The sequence below is a fragment of the Oryzias latipes genome, chromosome 19 (assembly GCF_002234675.1).
Source record: "Oryzias latipes chromosome 19, ASM223467v1".
In the NCBI taxonomy this organism is placed as follows: Eukaryota; Metazoa; Chordata; class Actinopteri; order Beloniformes; family Adrianichthyidae; genus Oryzias; species Oryzias latipes.
Window position 1 is genome coordinate 11,646,492 of NC_019877.2, and position 19,584 is coordinate 11,666,075.

The window sequence follows — 19,584 nt, forward strand, 5'->3', positions numbered from 1 at the left end:
GGCTACCTTCTACAGTCCAAAAACATGCTTTAAAGGTTAATTGTCATCTCTAGATTCCCCCAAGGTGTGTGTGTACCCCACCTTTGCCCAACAGGAGTTGGATAGGCTCCAGCAACCCTGTGACCCCAAAAGGGATTTCGCAGGTTCTGAAGATGGATAGACTATCCTATCCCAAAAATGCACAAACCATGACACTCTGAATAGAATTTACAAGTGACACATTTGAAACTGTGTTTATTTGTATAGAAATTATACTTTTGCATAACTTTGTATTGACAAATCGTAGAAAGAACACGAACGCTATTAGGATCTCAATGTCAAGACATGTCAGGGTTGAGCTCGTCGTTCCAGAGTTGTGTGTTCAAGTCAGGATGGGGGGGGGGGATAGCACCCATCTCTTTGTAAGCTTGTGGTTTTATGCAGAAATGAAAGAAGAAAAAACTTATTTTAGTGCAGAAAATTGATAGAAGCTGGCTGTGAATTCTCTCCAAAAGAAAGCACTGTTAGACAAAAGGAGGTTAAACTCTGAACTCTGGGGTCCCAAAAACTGATTTTTTTTTTTCCATGTTCCTTGTTTGTTTTTTCATATGAGCTCCTCAAGACATTGGTTCTTATCCTAAGACACAAGAACGATCAAGTCCTCAAAGATATCGCACGAAGCTCCTAATCCGAGTTAGCATTAGCTTTCCACTTGTTTTGTCCTTAAGACTATGAGTTCTGTTCATCGTACCACCCTGGGATGAACATTTTTAATCAGCTCAGTTTCTTTCTATTTGCTCTATGTCGAGCTCGCCTCCAAGCTGGTACACGTCCCTCTTCATGCTACATAGCCCCACCCACAAAGGCTCCGTGTCCTTCCCGTTGGAGGTTTCTGGCGTCCCGTCGTCGCAGTTCCAGTCCACTTCCTCTGTGATGGGATCTGACGACTTGTTCCCGTTGAAGTCGCCCTCTTGGGGCTGGAAATCCTTTAAGTTGTGCTCGTGTGCAGGCGAGTCGACGGCATCACGCTGTTGGACGCTCCTGGGAGGGGGCGTGGCCTCCGACTCGCAGGTCTCCTCGCCTGTGATTCCAGGGCAGCTGAGGCTGTGGAAGCTGTGAAGTTTCTGTAGAGAAACAGAACATTGGTTTTGAGAGATCCAAACTTCAGCTGCTTCAGGAAGAAAAGAAATTCCTTTTTTATTTTTCTTACTGTGTCTCCATGAGGTCACAGCATCTATGATTTTTAACAGAATTAGTCATTTTATGAATCTGCATCGGAATAATCATGAAAGATCCTGGGAGACAGTCAGAAGGTTATTCAAGTCATTTGGTAAAACTTGATCCTAAAAAATAAAAGCATCTCCAACCAAGGCAAAAGGTGTTTCTTTTCCAAAAAAGGAGTTTAATACATATATTTATGAGAATATACACGCTGACAAAATGTTAGTGTTTAACTTTTGAATTTTAGAATTCCTGGATTTCAAACAGAAAAGAGGAATGGAGCTGTGACATTGAGCAGAAACCCAGTCCAAAACAAAAGGCTTCCAGACCCCCAGAAGGTGCACATCACTCATGCTGGTCTCTTGACTCTGCTGGCCTTTCGTTGGCCCTGCACAATACATGCTTACAAACATCTGGGAAGCCCAGAAACTTCTCTAGGAAAATTGACATGTGCCAACGCCGCTGCAGGCGAGCCCCGCGACAGCTGTGCGAGCTGGAATGAGGAGCTTTTACGACCGAGGCTTATCCAATCTGTACAGCTAATGTGAAGAAGGCAGGACAGCTGCCCCATGCCTCACCGCCACGGTGGGCCGCAGGGACAAAAGAGAATGGGGGCCTCTGTGAGACGCTGTGTCATTTGTGGGTTTATGTAACACCAAACAGGCATGGGACTGTTCAAAAGGCCGCTCACGGCCAACTATAAGAAATGGTAACAAAGACTATCCATAGACAAGAGAGGAATCCACATTTATTACAGACTTCTAGCTTGATCAGTTTGTGATCGTTCACTTTTGAGAAAAATATAAATGCAGAAATGATGCAACCAGGAGAGAAAAGTGGTAGAGGAGAGCATCAATGAGGCCAAATCTTAACAGTTTTGTATGAAACATGTCCAAACCTGTTTTCCCACACAGGAAACGACATTGCATGTTCCTCGTTCTTAAGCTCGATTGCAGCACTTTTAAAGACACATGACGGATGCTAAAGGCACATAAAAAACAATCAGCTTTAAGCTCTCAAGGATTTTCTTTGTTCCTACCTTCTTAGGGTTTTATTCTAAACATGACTAATCATTTTTAGGAGATTTTCTTACAAGTCTATCAGGCATTAAAAGGCTGTTTCTAAGCATGAGAAAATAGAAAACTCCTGTTTGTTTTTGTACGTTTTTTCTCTGCAAGATTTCCTGGTGAGCAACAATTTGGAGGTTTGCTCAGACAAAATTTATCAAAAGGAAAAAAAGAAAATAGAAGACCCAGAAGCCAAACGGGGTCAGATCTGAACCAATCATGGTAAACGGGGAAGCTCAGCTGTTTTTCTTGGCCCACATTTTCAACACCAGTCATGCGTCCCGTTGCTGCGACAGACCACTCCACTTTCAGACATTTGGAGATGCAATGAGCTGCTACATCGATGTCAAGGAAGCAGCAACCTCCAAGGCAGATTTTCAACATAAAACGCACTGTAAGACATTTTAAAAACAACCAGGATCATGATACGTGACTGAGAAGAATGACTCGGCGCCGTGACCTTGGCTCTCCATCCGTATAATCTAATCAATAGCTCATACTGCTATGTTAGGGCCGGCAATCTCTTAGCTGATTCTACAGTAATCAATACCGCCCCTTCTTTGCAACAATCCATAACCTGACGTGCACACACCTCCGCTGACATGCTGGTGTTCTCATGTAGCATGGTGGGCATTTTAGAGAGGCTCAGGAGTAGAATTTGAAGACCCACTCCGATCACCTTTTGATCTATTGTAAAAGCGTTTCCAGTGGTCTTATTAGGATTATGCAGTTTTTTACCAAAAACTTCAAAAAAGCAGAGTAGTTTTCTACAGAACAACCCCAGCCCCTTTTCCCGTCACCCATAGCTAAGAGTTCCATTTACTCGCTTTCTCGCTAGCCATCTTGTGGCCCACTCACTGGATCATCTACGCACCAAAATAAGCTCTTTTACCAAACCGTTTTTTTGCGCCTACATACAATTTTAAGCTCAGTTTTCTTTATAGGTGTCCTCCATCTGGAGAAAAATGCCACAAGAACACATTAAAAACATGGTTTTCATCAGAGTGGATCCTTAAGTTTTGAAATAGCTCAACTAAAGGAAAGTGCTTCCAAAATGACCTGAAAGAATGTTCCTTTCACGCGTCTGCCAGCACCGACAGTTTCCTCACAGACGTGCAACAATGCTCAAACAGCAGGAAAGAGCCGCCGCTAACAATCGGAGCGCCTCGACACGGCTCTGTGAAAATATTGTGGGTTTTGCCTCGCCGGAGGTCATCTTCGCCGCTCTGAGCGCTCCGCTTTAAGTCTGTGCTTGTTGTGTCACTGTTGTTAAGACACTGCTGAGCTCTTTCAAGAGGGGGGGGGGGGGGTGTTTATAATCGCCGACAGTCAAAGCTAACGGAGCGAGTCGGAAGACAAATCAGCTGAGTGCGGTCCAACTTCACAGGCGATCCACCCCTCAAGCAAACAACTAACACCAGCCATCAGGTAGCACCTTTAATAAGCATCTGCAAGTGAACACACATACTGGGGGGAGACCTTGAGCTGGGCCTGCACGAATGAATGATTGCTGTTTATGAGCGACGCCTGCAGAAACACTCAGAGGTGTGCTGAGGGAGAATGGACACAATGGCCTGACCTTCACTGCAAGGGTTTGTTTATCCAACATGAAAGGCACAAATTGCCCCAACAACAGAATGTAACAAGCAAATGTTACAGCCACTGATGGAGCTAGCAGCGCCTCGGGCTGTAAAGGTCGTTTGAGGAGGACAAAGGGTGTCTGCTTTGAGTTCAGCAGGTTGGAAAATACCAAATGTGCTCTTTAACAAATGACTGCTGAATTCTCACGGACAAAACATCCTTCTGACGGTTTGAATGTTTTTTTTTGTTTGCTTGTTGTGTTTTTCAATGGAACCCGATTTGTCAAACGACACGTTCAAACACCAACCTGGGTCATCTTTGCCAGATCCAGTGAAGGCCTCTGTTTGTGCGTGTCATCTGGTCTTCTGCGCTTTACGCCAATCTTCTTTTCATTGAGCTCGCACGGCTGAGAGCGACTCCGGGCCAGACCGCCCTGCCCGCTCCGGCGCTCCAGCTCGGGAGTGGAGTCTGGAGAACTCGAAGGTGAAGGTCCATGCGGCTCGGGGAAGCATATCTGTTCATTAGAGAGGGAGAGGGGCTGCGCTGGAGGGTCAGACGCCAGTGGCATGGAGGACGAGTGGGTCAGGCTGGTGAAGGCGTAGGGTAAGCGCTGGGTGAAAGAGGGCGGCTCCACGGCGTTGGAGCGGGCGGGCAGGCTGAAGCTGAAGCTCCGCTGCATGGCCGGAAAGCCCAGCTGCAGGTTTCCGCCGCTGCTGCGTTGGACGCTGCCGCCGCTGTGGCACCTCCTCTTCTCCACCGTTGTCCACACCCGAGAGCCCTGTGGGCGCCAGGTGGAGCGGCACCCCCCCAGCTCGTCGGAGCAAGACAAGGAGCGGCACTGTTTCTTGCTCGGGGGCGCGGTGGAGTGCGAAGACGACTCGGTCAGACTCAGGTCCTGCAGCAGACTAGTTAGTGTGCTAGAAGCAGAGCCGACATCCCAGTCCCACTGGGCGGAGCCTGAGTGCACCTCTGGCAGGACGTCCCACAGGCTTTCCAGGCTGGTCCCAACCGGCCTCTGCCGTATGGAGCAGCTGTCGTGCCATCGGCTCGTCTCTGCCAAAGACAATTATGATCTTTGTTTGTTTTTTTAAGAAAGTTGTTAATCCTTAAACAGGTTTAAGTCAAGTTTCCTAAGGACCTACTCCAATAAAAGTTGTGTTTCTGTCATTTTTAAACATATTGTAGCATTTTTCTCAAGATGGACATAAGGAAAATTACGCTCAAAATTGCATTTTGTGGAGAGGCAAGGTTGCTCTGCACCAACAGCCCCGCCCACAACTCTGATGGGAATTTCTAATGAACTACTGACGCTCTGCAGAAAATAGAAAATGACAAGAAGACTTTAAAAATGGATAAAAAGATGATCAAAAGGGGTCTTTAAAAGTACACTGATTATTTGAAGAATAAACGTAACAAATGGTCTATGATTCAAGGTCAACGTCGTTGACACCTTACAACTTTGTTTGATTGGCACTTTGCCACAGAAATTCCTCGGTTTACGTTAACCAAGCTAAAACCGGCCAGTCAACTCTGAGTCAGTTCCTGAACAACGACCTCACTCCTGCTATGCAGAAGTGTCCTTCTTTTGGAGATGGAAATCACCAAAACGGCATTCATTGGTTCAACAAAGCCCTGAAATCAAGCTACTGTAAATGGATCATAGCTGTGGAGACCCGGTGAAGATTTAACAAAAGATGAGAAAATGCTTACCCATGAGTCCACAGGAGAAAAGTGCAGCGCCCTGGCTCATGGTCTGTGCCTGGAACTGGAGGAATACAGCAGATTCTGAGTCAATCCACCCAAAAGTCAGATAATCATAACAAATGACAGGATGGGGCAATAAAAAGTAATAAATCATCTAGTTTGAACATCAGCTTGAAAGTAGGTCTTTGTAAATGTTATCAATAGAGTTTGGTCATAAAGGCTCCTCAGACCTTTAGTGAGAGGCCTGCAGAAGTGGTGGGGAATTTTTCTGAAGGTTTCTAGGACATGGAGGAGATTTTTCTTATTTAGTGTGATGCAGGATTGAAGCCGGCAGTGAACTCGGTTGGCAGTTATTATGATGCAATTATGAGTAACCTGATTATCCTCCATTCAGAGTCATAAACGTCGGCATTGTTCCACAGACGTCACATCCTGCGAGTCAGTCATGAAGCGCTCACAGTTTCTGCTGGGGGTTCGATTTCACCCTTGAGAATGTTGGAAAAGCGGGAGGATGTGGACCGACCAACTGCCTCGCGTTTCACGCCGCCACATCTCCACACACAAGCATGTGAAGCCTGTGGGAGACGACACATTACCCGCCCCAAACTGCTTACAGAAGTAAAAAGTACTTACCGGACCCAAGTTTGCTCGTGAGGCTATTACATCGTCGGCGCCCTTCTTTTCCAGTGTTTTCTTCAAAATAATCACCATGGCAACACACATCCTCCTTCCAAGTTGCTCCAACTGGGACAATCTACATTACAGGCCATCTTGATTAGGCTTCGGATAATCGTAAGAGCGCTACCTTCGAGTCCGGCTGGAATGTGCTTTGCTCCTCGTCCAGATCCTGAGTGGATAATAAAGATGAGCACAGGGGTTAGAATTCAGTACATTTCTGGCATTCTCACAACCATATAAGCAGACGAGAGAGCCCAGTGGATCCGGGTGGGGCTCTGAAATAAATCCACTATAATGCAAAGCTCCCAAACTCTTCAGAAAGTTTCAAGCGTCTTACATGGGCCTTTAAATGCTGAGGAAAAATTTCAAAAAGTACATACTGCAGTGTGAAAGCAGTGAAAACGGGATGTAATCTTTACCTAAATTATCAAATATTTTTTCCGCAGCTTCTTCAATTCTGGGGCAAATTGGCTTTTCCCTTAAACTGCAGCTAAATCAAAGCAAATCAAGTAAAACAAATTGAATTAGACATTTTTCTGTCGTATTATATGTCTGATCGAGAAAAAGATGAAGCCGTTTCATGGGTACATTCAAGTTATGTTGACAGCAATCTATGTTTTAAAGATAAAGCTGCTTCATTTTCGCAAAGAGGGTTAAAATTGCAAAACATTAAATGGCAAAGCAGACTAAAAAGTAAATAAACTCAGTCCACTTTAAATGTCTGTCATCTATTCGTCTGATAACTGAAACAGTTGTTTCTGAACAATGTTCCAAACATCAAGTGGTATAGCCTCTTTCTACTTTCACTTTGCAACCAAACCCACGACAACAGTCTCATTTTGAAAGTTTCTGTCAGCGAAAATGCATCAAATATTGCACAGATTTTTTAAGAGGACGAGAAAAGGAGGAACTAAAGAAAATCCCAGATGAACCAAACAGAAAGAAGTAAGTTTGGATAAACAAAATCTCTCATATTGCTATGATACGATGATGACTAAGCAAACTGAAACTCAGTAAAGGGCGAGTAGACAAAAGACATGTCTGCTCTTTGCTCAGACTTACTACACAGAACACAGAAAGCTCCGCCTTCTTCTGGAAAAAAGGGAGCTGCTTCAGTGCACACATGTGAATATTTGACACTTAAAAAACCCACGTTTTTGGTGTTTCTAACATGTTCTTGTGGCATTTTTCTGACAATGGAAGAAAAATGAAAAAAAGTAAACTTTAAACTACATTTCTGAGTATTTCTTTATCCAAAGCATCGTGAATCAGGAGCAGAGGACTATGCTGTCGGAAAGAGAGTTTATTTGTGATGTAGAAACTACAGTCGACAGGCCACAAGCTCGCCGCTTCCTTCTGATTCATGAACTTGCAGACAAATAGATCCATGAACGTCTTCATTTTCTTTGTCTGAGCTGGAATCTGGCTGAAAACTGTACGGCTGGACAGCTCCAATGTCGCTCCCCGTTTTTGTTGCACAGCTAATGTTAAGTTGGGGGTGTGTGTGGGGTTGCAAGCTAGCAGGAGAGCATGTAAACAGGAATCACAGCAACAAGAGAGCAATCCCGCCCCCCCTTTCCCCTTCACAACTCTGAGGCAAAATTCTAATAAACGACTGCCGCTCTACAGAAACTATGTCCTGATTGTGGCTAAAAACAGCATATTCATCATTAAAAGACAACTGGAAACGTTTTTAAAATAGATCAAAAGATGATCTTGGGGGGGGGGGGGGACTTTCTCCCCTCTGACACACAAAGAGAAACAGATCTGAAGCTCCTTCAAGTGACTTTCAAACAGAAGAGGTTAGTTATTTGACCCATTCAAGTCAAGTCTCACTCCAACTCCCCACTTCCTGTCACCCATCTGTATCCAGCCGTACAGTTTAGAGCCAGATTCCAGCTTGGACGAGGAAATGGAAGACGTACATGGATCTATTCATCTTAAAGAGGATTTATCAGAGTGGAGCTTGTGGCCCGTATGTACTACTTCACAAATATGATATTTTTAAAGGGCACTTTTTTCATCTGTTCCTGATTCACAACAATTTGAAAAATAAACTCAGAAAAGCTTAGTTTTATTTACCGTATATACGTCCTTCATCAGAAAAATTCCACAATAACATGTTAAAAAGTGGGTCTTTAAACAAAAGGGGAATTTTCTAACATACATTTGGACATATTGCCTGTGCCATAAGTAATGCGACTTCCTCTAGAGGGTGACTAATGGCAGAACTGTCCATTTTGTTTAAGTCTTGATTGTTTGTGGAAAGGAGAGCAAGTTCTCCCAAAAGTGTTCCGCTCCAGAGCACACAGTTGTGTAATGGACTCCTCAGAGGCAGGCTGGGAATAGCTGACCTTGCGGTTATCAAAACAACTCTCTCAACGATTAAAGTAAAACTGCTGATGAGCCCCAGGCATAAATCCATATCATTCTAACCCAGGGGAGGGGGGCTACTACCACTGGATCATTCACACGTGATGCCACATCAGGTAGAGGAAACCAAAGGAGACACAAGATGACTGCATGATGCCTGCAAGGTCAGATGGTGTCTGTTGACATGACACGACAACTGCAGGCGATGGGGGGGGGGGGGGGGGGGGGGGGGGGGGGGGGGGGGGGGCAGAAAACAAGAGTCGCTCTGTGCAGGAGATAAGACACCGTGGGAAACAAAAGAGGCTACTTCTGAGGGGGTGGTTGGTGGAGCGACTGTTCTGTCGTCAGGAGCCGACGCGCTGGATGTGGCGTTTGGATCCGACAGATGATTTCATTTATAAACACTTCACATCGAGAAAACAATATGGACCCAGGGGTTGGTGTTTTGGCAGGGTTTTTTTTTTTCTTCCAGAGACATCAACACCATTTCAGGACGACTTCTGCTTTCATTGTGCCTGATTGAGCTGCAGAAAAGGCCTCCTGCTTAAGGCGCTTGGTTCTTTGAAGAACCAGAGACCGATGTCTGACATTCTTTTGAGAAACTTAAACAGTTTAATTATCTTTTCCCTGTCTTATTTTTTTTAAATCACATAAATCTGCTGAGGGCTTGAAATGGGTGAGGTTGATAACATTATTATAAACATTCCTCAGCTGCATGACAAGCTGAGCACACAGCTATAGTAGTCAAACTTAGACCCACGACCTTGAAGGGCCATTAAAAAGTTTGCAAATGCAGCACAGCTGCAGCTGACGCCGCCGATGACACAGCTATGGTGTTTTTATCTAGAATTTCTGCCACTCCCCTTTGAATGGTAAAACCAGCATCCATTTCATAATGATGCTGCTATTATCTGGAATCAGAAGAGCCTCTACACTTGCACAGTTTGATAGCACTTTATCTCTTAAAGGCCAGAAGACAAACATGACAGCTGAGAAGTCTAAAAGGGAAGAAGGTTTTAGGGCGCTTCCTTCGGCTTCCCATCACACGCTTACAGGCGACTTGTGGCAAACTCTGCAGGGCTGGACGCTCTTCTTGAAAGACAAGAGCGATGCTTTTGGGCGAGAAGATAAGACCCAGGGCTTCCTTTGTGGTTGCCTCACTTCGTGCTGCCAGAAGCATATATTGCACACCAACCCGGATCCACTGGGCTCTCTCGTCTGCACCGTTTTAATGTCATTTTGCTGTTCTGCAAACCCACACAGCAACATGGAATGAGTAACAAGTGTGAAAAAACAAACCACAGAAGGAGAGCCATTACAGCGTTTCTCAGTTTGAGCTGCTTTTCCTCGTATCGCTCAATCAGAAATCCCACCAGTTAGACCACCATTACATAAGGATTTGGCAGCTTTGTGTCTAACTGACAATTACAGCTAATACTAATCCATTTATAGCACTGGTGCCGCTGCTGAAAACCACCATTTGATATGAAGGATTTTCCTTGTATAGACTGGTGGACACACTGACTCCACTCCTTTCCATTTATCTTCTGTTTTCTGTGCAACTAAGACAGAATGCAACACAATCCTGATTTTCAGACATCCATATTTAGGATCACTGACCAAAATGCACTCTGGGAAATCCCGGGATTGTGCTCCTAAGTGCCTGATATGAGTCAATCTAAAGACCCACTCCAATCATCTTTTGAGCTATTGTTAAAGTGTTGCCAGTGGTCTTTTAATTGTGATTATGCCGTTTTTAGCCAGAATCCAAAAACCTGTGTCATTCTTTTAATATCTAATTTCTGCAGAGCGGCAGTAATTCATTAGAAATTCACCTCAGTTGTGACATTGGCATGGAGCAACCCCAGAAATGCCATTTTGAGCTTAATTTTCTTTATACATGTCCATCATCAGAAAAACGCCACAAGAGCATGTTAAAAACACCAACAACCCTTTTTTATTTTGTTTCTTTTTTAATCAGAGTGTGGTTTAAAAGGAAGATAAGAATTTGAAATAACAAAAAAAAAAGTGGTTCTTAGTAGAAAACTTGAATGTTGCAGAAACATTGGTGCCAGGCTGCAAGGGGCTTTGAGGGTCATAAAGCTGGGCAAGCTGATCTAGCTGCCTGCCCTAGATATTTCTGAACTGTTCTAAGCTGGTTTTCTCACTACTTAAGTTCTTCAAAAGGCAGGTGCTACTCGGGATGGCCAAAGCTGAGTAACTGGGAGAAGGAAAAAAAATGCCTAAAACCTATTATGTACTGGTTAGCACACAGCTGTCGGCAAGCTTACAGAAATTAGACTAAGTCAGCCAGGAGGCTCACTCTAGATTTTTTTTAAAGGAGCCACTGAATAGTCAAAAATGAGCATGGCCACGAGGCTTCAATAGTAGTTATCAGGCTCAGTTGAGGGTCTGGGGTACAGCCAAAGTCTCACAGGCATGCAGCTGCCCACTTACCATAAACACAAAGGCTCAGCATGGCAGCCAGGGAGGCCTACATTTTGAAGCATGCCTGCTGTTTAATTATCTCTTCCATAATCACTTGCACTGTAGACGTTTTATGCAAAACAAGGGGGTTTGTCTGGCTTTGTAATGAGGGTTCTGGGGGAACCCGTCCAAATCGGAAAGCAACGCAGTCCGCTAAAAGGCTAACCCGAACAACGTCTTCAGATTACGCAGGATTGAAGTAGGATACTGAGAACATTGCTTTATCACAATCATAATAAAGAAATCATGAAAGGTGGCATAGGAGTCAACTAAAGTACAAGTGTGAACCATCTTCAAGATGGGAAAAAGCTGTCATGACAGCGCACCATCATTTCTGTCACATTTTCTGTGGTCTGGACAGGAAATGGGGACGTAGATTATTTTGCATTTGAGCAAAAAAGGATAAAAGTTTGGTTAGTTGGGTTTTTTACCCCCTAAAGTCCTGTCAAACTTTCCAGGTGGACGCTTCAATGGTGAAAGAAAAGGTCCTACAAATTGAGCGTGCCCAAGTGACCAGCCTCTTAAAAAAAAAACCAAAAAACAAAACTTATTTTGAAATCCTCCATTAAAGGGAAATGAGTTTGGCTAGAAAACTGGTGCTCCAAAAAAAAAATCCCCACAAAGTAAACAATTTTTAACTTCACACAGGGATATATGGGCTCCAAAATAAAAATGTATACATACATTTAAATAGTCAACGAGGAAAAAAATCTAATTATTCCTCTTTGGAATTGTAAAAAGCCACCTGTGTAACTTTAGCTGCTCAAAAAAATAATAGAAATAAAACCCAGATAGGATTTCAGGTTTAACAGGTTTCTGTTTTGATCATCCCAATGCACAACTCCGCTTCTAAATGTGTAAAAGCGAGCGTCAGCCAGCAGTTATTATATACCTGAAGGGAAGGCTGGTTAAATCAGGAACTGCACAGCAGTTTACACATCACAATATAATGGGATTAGAACATACATTTGCCACCAGACATGTAACTATGCAGGCTTTGCACAAAGGGGGAAACCCAATGAAGATTAAGATCAATGTGTCCTTCAGACAAACCAAAATAAAAGCCTTAAATAAATAAAAAATAATAATCTGATTTAATGATACCTTTTTCATGCCAAACTAAACAAACACCAAACTAACACTCTCGCAGCAAAACTTACCGTGACAAATATTCTCTGAAACTTAAAAAACGTGTTTCATTTACGTCGAGAAACCATGTAATTAGAAATGTTTAAAAAAAATACGTCGAGAGGCATTTGTGTTTCACTCAAGACATAACAAAAGAAACAAAAAAACAGCAAAAAGCTCACATGGAGAGGCTGCTAACTAAGCTAACTCCCTTGACTTTTAGTTCGAGTTGTGTTTTCATCTACTTTGCCTCTTACTGGCATCCCAAAAAAGTCCTCCTCTGTGAATAAAGTTACACTTCACTTAAGCACAACCTGAGCATCAAAACTCCTATTTCTAAAAGTTAGCACAGATGTTGGCGTGTTAGCTAAACATTTGAAACTTGTCATTAGTTCAAATCAAATGTAACTACAACTCACAGGTTTTACAGCAGATTCCCAACATCCAGCGGGCTAACTTCGAAGAACCATGGTGAGTTTTGTTTCTGAAGAAACAACACAGAAGGCGGTTCGTCGAGCGAGGTGTTGACTTCTTCGCCTGCCACAACAAACTACATTATTGCCCCAGTGCACTACTGTCCGACAAGACTGCACGCTAATGAGCCCGTGACAACATACATGAGCCGTACCATGTTTGACACTGGAAAGGGGTGTGTTCTAACTAAATGTGTAAACGTTTTCCCGTGTTTTGATATTAAATTGTGTCGTTGTTCGGCTAAATTATCCCTGCAGTTTAATTTATTTGAGCATTGTATTGGAATAAAGCTAAAATAGGGGGTATTTAATATTGCTATTTAAATTTGACCTTCCCCCGCACTTGGGACTAGTGGTTCAATCTGTCCCGAAGCAATAAAAAGTAATCAGAGTTTTAGAGGCTGCATGAATATTGACTAGGTACTTTCATGATAAACAATCCTGTTACCAAAATAAATAAATAGCATTGTGTAACTGTCAGAGGAACTATGGGATTAAGAGACACAAAGTCACTTCCTTCATGGTTGGAACAGAACGTAGATGCTTCACAAACACGTTGACTCACTTCCCCCTTTACAAAAATAAGACTGATTTATAAGTTATTGTTTTCTGGAAAATTACAAATTGGCATAAACAAAACAAACATAAAGATAAACAGTTTATAGTTTTAATGAGAGGTTCGTATGACTTCCTATCAAAATAAAAGACATCCCATGACACATAAGATCATCTCATTGCAGCAAATAGTAATAGGCAGTGTAATGTCAACAATTTTGTCAACAAGATTTTAAAAACTGTTTATTTTCAACTGTTTGTAGTTCATCTTAGCAAGAAATTCATAAATCTAATAAACTAAGATTAAATCGGAGCTAGTTGAGTGACCCTTACCATATTTTCAAACCACACAGGAGGCACTTCACAATCTTTGAATTTGTTCAAAAATAGAAAATCCACTTTATAATCTTAACTTGGCGCTAAGTATAGATTCTGACTGTGCTTACTGGCTTCAAATTGATTTCCTGTGGTAAACTGAGCTCAAACATCTGTCAAAATTGTTGGAGAACTACGGCTACCGTTGTCAGGAGCCTCACTGACTGATGCGTACAGTCGTACAACTGTTTGTGAACGAGTTGGATAAAGCTTGAGTTAGTTTACTGTTTTTCTTTTTTACTTTATTACTTACTCACTACACATAGTTTTTAAAACAAAAACGTTTTTATTTTTCTACAACCAAAGAGCCACAATAAAGGGGTTAAAGAGCTACATGTGGCTCCAGAACCCCAGGTTGCAGACCCCTAATCTACGGCCTTCATGTAATCTCACATAAAGCCTTTTTAATATACAAACTGAGGTCATCCGTACAAACAATGAGTACTGGCAATATTTTTCTCTTAACTTTATGTATTTTCTAGCGTAACATGTAATGCCATCAATAAAACAACAAACACATTTTGGATTTCTAACATTCATAAATTGCTTTTCAGACTTTCAATGCTGTACAGTTGCCTGAGATAGTTTGAATGGACAGACGGTACCAAGCTGGGCCTCACGGGGGTGGGGAGTGTCTCTTACCCCTGGCAAACACTATTGTTAATCAAACTATAACATCTGTTCTGTGCTTCTAATCTGCCCCATACTGTTAGAACTACCCTCCTCGGTCTTAGGCTGTCTGCCTTTTTGTGCTTAGGGCCACTCGAGGTCTGTCTATATAAATAAGCTTTATGAGTTAAAAACAATTTAATTAAACAAAAGTAATTTTTAGTTTTTTAACAATCGTATAATATATTATTAGATTGACTTTTATTATTCACAGATAACTTGCTTCACGTTCTTTTTTTTTGTTTGTTTTGTTTGTTGTTTTTGAGTAAAGAGGATTTCACAGCTCAACTTTCTGAGTTCATATCTGGAAATGTGTTGTAACAACCACCGCCACAGGGGACAGTGTGCAACAACCATTTCCCCCATAAAAGGTAAAACTATTCTTAGAGGATGCAGTCTACGTGAGGAGAATTAGAGGTCTTAACTAGTGTCAGAGTTTCTTCATGTGGTTGCAGCTTGCATATGGTGGACAGTAAACAGGAGATGTTCCAGAAACCCTCTGCAGAGAGCTGAGGACCATCTGTGGCTCACTGCGGCTGGAGACAGATGGCTGAAAAGACTCCCGTCACCACAGATAGCTTCTACTTTAACAAGCAGTTCATCCCTTTAGTTAGAATCAAAATGTACAACTATATAGGGAGATATATAAAATAATTTAATTTGACTTGGAAAAACTTAAAGTTGTAAAAGTTTTTTGTTTTTTTTACTAATTGAGCATTTAAGATTTTATTTGTGTAATATATGAGTTTCTGTCATTATTCTTGTCCACTACATGTAAAACCTAATGTCTGAACACCTAGTTCTGGCCAAAACGGTGACAGTTGATTAAAGGAAAAACACTGACACCATTTGTCAAAATGCTGAAGTACAGGAGTCAAAAACTCTGCTTGTGGTGAAGTAGCTTTCTTGAGTATTTTGTGGTATTCTGCAGCTCCAGTTGGGGTATAAAAAAGCAGAACACCCATTTAAACTGAATTGCTTCTCGTGTGTCCCATTAATGTTCTCCTACAATGTTTATGGGTGACTTAATTGAACTGCCAGGTCTTAGTGGGTTTAAAAATCCCCCCTGAGACTCAAAAGGCAGAGATGATAAAAAATCCCCAGCATCTGGATGAGAAGCTGTAGCCTGAAGTGGTCTGGTGAAGGCTGTGTGGGTAAGTCATCCAGAAAAGAGGTGGGCTCTGATCTCCAAGTGTCCAAATTTGGAATAATGTGACATAATTAAAATAATCCAAGCAGAAATCCTTTAAAATTGTTAGCCTTTTACTTCACACAAATTTAAAAAGTTAAATGATTCTTATTCAGGACCATGAAATGTTATCAATATTTTGCAGCCATTCAGGAAATGACTAATTTTGTTCAGTCGTGATGAAAAAATGTTGCAGATTCTGGGCTTCTACTTAAAACAAAGTTTTGAAAATACATTTGTTGTTTTTACTCTTTGGCAGGTTATAACATTTTGTTCCTTGCTGATTATACTTTGTTAAAGTGAACACCACAACCAAAAAAACAATTTATTTTTTTTATTTTCCAGGACATAAACTCTAAAATCCATATACATTTATCAGGGCTTTTAGTGCATATACTTTTTGAAATAATTCATTAAACCTTTTACATAAGGTGCCGTGTACTGCGGTATTAAACATCTCCACTTGAAGTATTTTTAATAGTTTTTTTGCCGATGCACACATATGCGGAGTAAAAGAAAACAAGTGTTGGAATATATTTTAGGGACTGTTTCTTTTCTTGTTGTTTTATGTGTTTAAATACAGAAGAATTTTGGTTATTAGCAGCTTTAGGGGCAGTTCTTTTGTTACATTTCAAGGTTTGATTGCAACATTAGTTGTGCAGATAGTTTGAGTGAGGACAAAAACGTTCAAAAAAAAAAACATTCCGTCCAGAAAATCAATGTTTTTGGGCATAAATGGAGAGTTGATGTAATAAATAAAACTCTAGTAAAGAAAAATAAAGAAGAATCCAGTCCACATCCATTTACTAAGCTTCTGATGATCCCACACTTTTTGAATCCCGCCTTTGGTCAATCGTCTCACAAGTTTCTTTGCCTAGCTCATTCTCCATGTATGCCTGGACGGATCGCCACAGCGCCTTGATGTTTCCCTCGCCAAAACCCGTCGCTCCTCTTCGTTCTATCAGCTCCAGGAAGAAGGTGTCTTCTGCAAATATAGGCTTGGTGAACACCTGAAGAAGGTATCTGTGAAAACAAAATACACAAGAGTCCAGATAAATAAGATTCCTACATACTTTCATTATTTCACAGAATTTGTCATAAAACCCAGATAAAGTTTACTATTTACAATTTGAATCTTTAATTTTTTTTTTAATCCTAAAAATGTAGTCCTTTAATTATATTTTTCACAGTGTTTTTTAGATCAAAATATAAAGTTATTTCTTTATCCGTCTCAGAGTTCTTACAGAAAAAATGTTTTATATTTTCAGAGACACTAAGGCTGGTAATAAAATCCACACAGAAGGTTCAAATCTACAATATTGTGTTCTATTGAAGAATTCCCAATATGATACATAAACAATCCTATTTAAAAAAGTAAACAGGAAAGAATACATTTGAGATATTCCAGTTCTAAAGTGTGTTTTACCTTCTGTTTTCCCTGGACGCTTCCTGAGCTGAGGGATCCGTGTGCAGGTCAGTATCCAGGAGAATTCCATGTTGGGCCAAAACCTGAGGGTCGTGTCCCACTTCCTCTATTTCCAGCTGTTTTCCCACCTGCAGGACAGAAGAAATTCCCAGATGTTTTCGAACACAATCCTGAGCAGAACTATTGTAATATAAAGACAGACACTAAACAATTTTTTTTAACCATTTAACAGAATCCGTACATGCTTGGATGTACACAAACAAATAAAGTACAAAGAAAATAATGACTATTACTACTGCTAAAACTAGCTTAAAAAACATGTATTCAATAATGTTTCATTCTGGGTTAGTGTAACTAATTTGAAAACAGAATTATATGAGAAAGCACAGAGGAAGTCTCATCATTATGTGGTAACTATGACACAATAAAAGCCATCTTTTACTGAATTAATTGTACTTAGTTTTGAAAGGTTTTTCTTCTCTTTAGTCACGTCTGTTCATAATTTTGCAAATATTCATGTCTGCCTGTGTTTTTTCAACCAAATAAATACACTTTTTTGTTGTTTTCTACTGAAAGAATTTTATGAAAATGTTGTGATTCTGAAGAATTGACAATTAGTTTTTAACATGGAATAGAATTTTACAGTTTTACCTTCCATAGATTGTAATTGTGTACTAAAATATAACAATTCATAGAAATTGACTATTCTATTGCTCATAAACTTAAATTTTCCTATATTTTGCATGTTAAAAATCCAAATAGATTAAATAAACTTGAATTACTTTATTTTTTTTGGTAACGATCAGTGTAATTCAAACCTCTGTGTAGTATGCAGGAGGAGGGGAGAAAAACTGCACACCAGCAGCAGCCATCAGGTTTGCAGTAGAGACGATGTTGTTGGTGTACAGTGCAATGTGCTGGATCCCAGGTGCTCTATGGTGCTCCAGGAAGGTGTCGACCTGGTTACGACCTGGAAAATGTGAACTCACGTGAAGATGCGAAAGAGATATGAAATGCATGAAGCGATGTGATGAGCTGCTTTACCTTGATGAGGTAGTGACTCTGCAATGACAAACTTGCAGTCAGGCTCTTTTCGGTCGGCAAAGGGAACACTGATGCCAGCTTTACTGCACTTCCAGTACTGCATGGCAGTGAGTCGTAGTCCAACGCCTTTCTGGTTGACTACGAAACCTTCATCCACATCTTCATTCCTACACAAAACAACAAACATAATCATAACAACCATGAAAAGTCTATTGTATCGTGTTTTATCATATCATGCCTTATCTTATATCATGTTTGATCATATATCTTATCCAATGGTATCGTGTCTTAAATTATCTATAAATAAGTTTGCTTCTTACCTATCAATGAAAAACCTCTTAAAGCCAAACATCTTCTCATACCAACTCATGACCTGCTGGGTTGATTTCCTGGGACAGGCATAGGTGATGTGATCAAAATGAGTCACAGAATCAGAATCTTCCGAGCTCCAGTCCTGTTCAGTCACATCAAATCCGGGCAGGAAGGCGCCCCCATATTTTGTCTTATCCACTAATGTATGGCACACGTTTCCCACAACTGATTTAACCACAGAGTAGGTGACTAGCCCGTTCTGGTCCTCAACCGTTGTAGGCGGTACTAGGAAGCTGCAGCCCAGATGGTGGAGATCCCTCGCTGACCTTTCCACATCCTCCACCTCGAAGCACACGTTGCTGACAGAATCCACTGGGTGGAGAGGACAGACATCGTACAGAGCAGCCGTGGTGTTGTATTTCCCAGCATGGACTCGTGGGTCGTCTACACAGGTCCCCGGTAAACCAAGCGGTCCACTACGGTTTGGTTTTTCATTCACAACAAATATCGCCGCTCCGTTTCTGAAAGCCACCTGCCTCGAGCAAGCAGTTAGCCTGGTAGCAAATAAATTAAACTTGTATTTAGAGACAAGGTCATAAGCTATCTTCTGCCCATTAGAAACGTGGAGGGAAACATGGTGTAACCGGCGCAGGGCAACAGCCATGATTTCCCGTGTGACGTATGACAGGAGGCGTGTCCGAAACGATTTTGTAAAATAGAATTGGAGTGACGTAATTGTGAAAAATCAATCCAAAAAACTTTATTAGTCGAACAAAATAATTTACAGTCAATTATGTCGAACGAGATTTTTTAAACTAATTACAAACAAAATATGTTTTTACTAGAAATAAAAATTCAAACGTAGACTTTATTACAAAAAAGAAAAAAACATGAATAAAAATCAAGCTATGTCAAAATTGTTTGTAGAAAAAATTACATCCCGAAATATGACTTTATTTTAATGCTTTTTTCCACAAAATCTGAATTTTTATCGGTATATTAAAAAGAGAGAAAAAGTTAAAACAAAACAAGTATTTTTTGTTGACAATTCATAAAAAATATGAAAAATAAAATTAGTCTCAGAAAAGTCAACCCGACATAAAAAGTGAAATGATATTTTTTTTTAAAAAAAGAGAGAGCGAAATCCAAATTAATCCCATCCCTGCGAATTAGAAATAATAATCACTTCTCGATCAATTTAAAATTTATATTTTACATTTTTTCTACATATTTTTAAAACTATCACTTTAAAATTATATACTGGGGTTTTCCGGGCCCTTTTTCTCTTGTGTATAATGTTTTGTCAAAATTATGCTTAGGTTC

The 19,584-nt window shown here is 41.0% G+C and overlaps 2 protein-coding genes across 2 annotated transcripts; both read right to left on the minus strand.

The window, feature by feature from the left end:
• Nucleotides 1–217: 217 nt before the first annotated feature.
• Nucleotides 218–12,809, minus strand: LOC101164849 (protein FAM53B). The gene is made up of 5 exons (XM_004080443.4): nt 12,638–12,809; nt 6,186–6,399; nt 5,559–5,613; nt 4,156–4,901; nt 218–1,103 (listed from the first exon to the last, which is right to left on the minus strand). Exons 2-5 carry the CDS (start codon nt 6,273–6,275, stop codon nt 759–761), a joined length of 1,236 nt encoding a protein of 411 aa, XP_004080491.1. The 5' UTR covers nt 6,276–6,399; nt 12,638–12,809; the 3' UTR covers nt 218–758.
• A 2,989-nt stretch (nt 12,810–15,798) lies between these two features.
• Nucleotides 15,799–18,954, minus strand: hpdl (4-hydroxyphenylpyruvate dioxygenase like). Its single transcript, XM_004080444.4, has 5 exons — nt 18,270–18,954; nt 17,950–18,116; nt 17,724–17,875; nt 16,906–17,033; nt 15,799–16,502 (listed from the first exon to the last, which is right to left on the minus strand). Exons 1-5 carry the CDS (start codon nt 18,923–18,925, stop codon nt 16,286–16,288), a joined length of 1,320 nt encoding a protein of 439 aa, XP_004080492.1. The 5' UTR covers nt 18,926–18,954; the 3' UTR covers nt 15,799–16,285.
• Between the last annotated feature and the right edge of the window lie 630 nt (nt 18,955–19,584).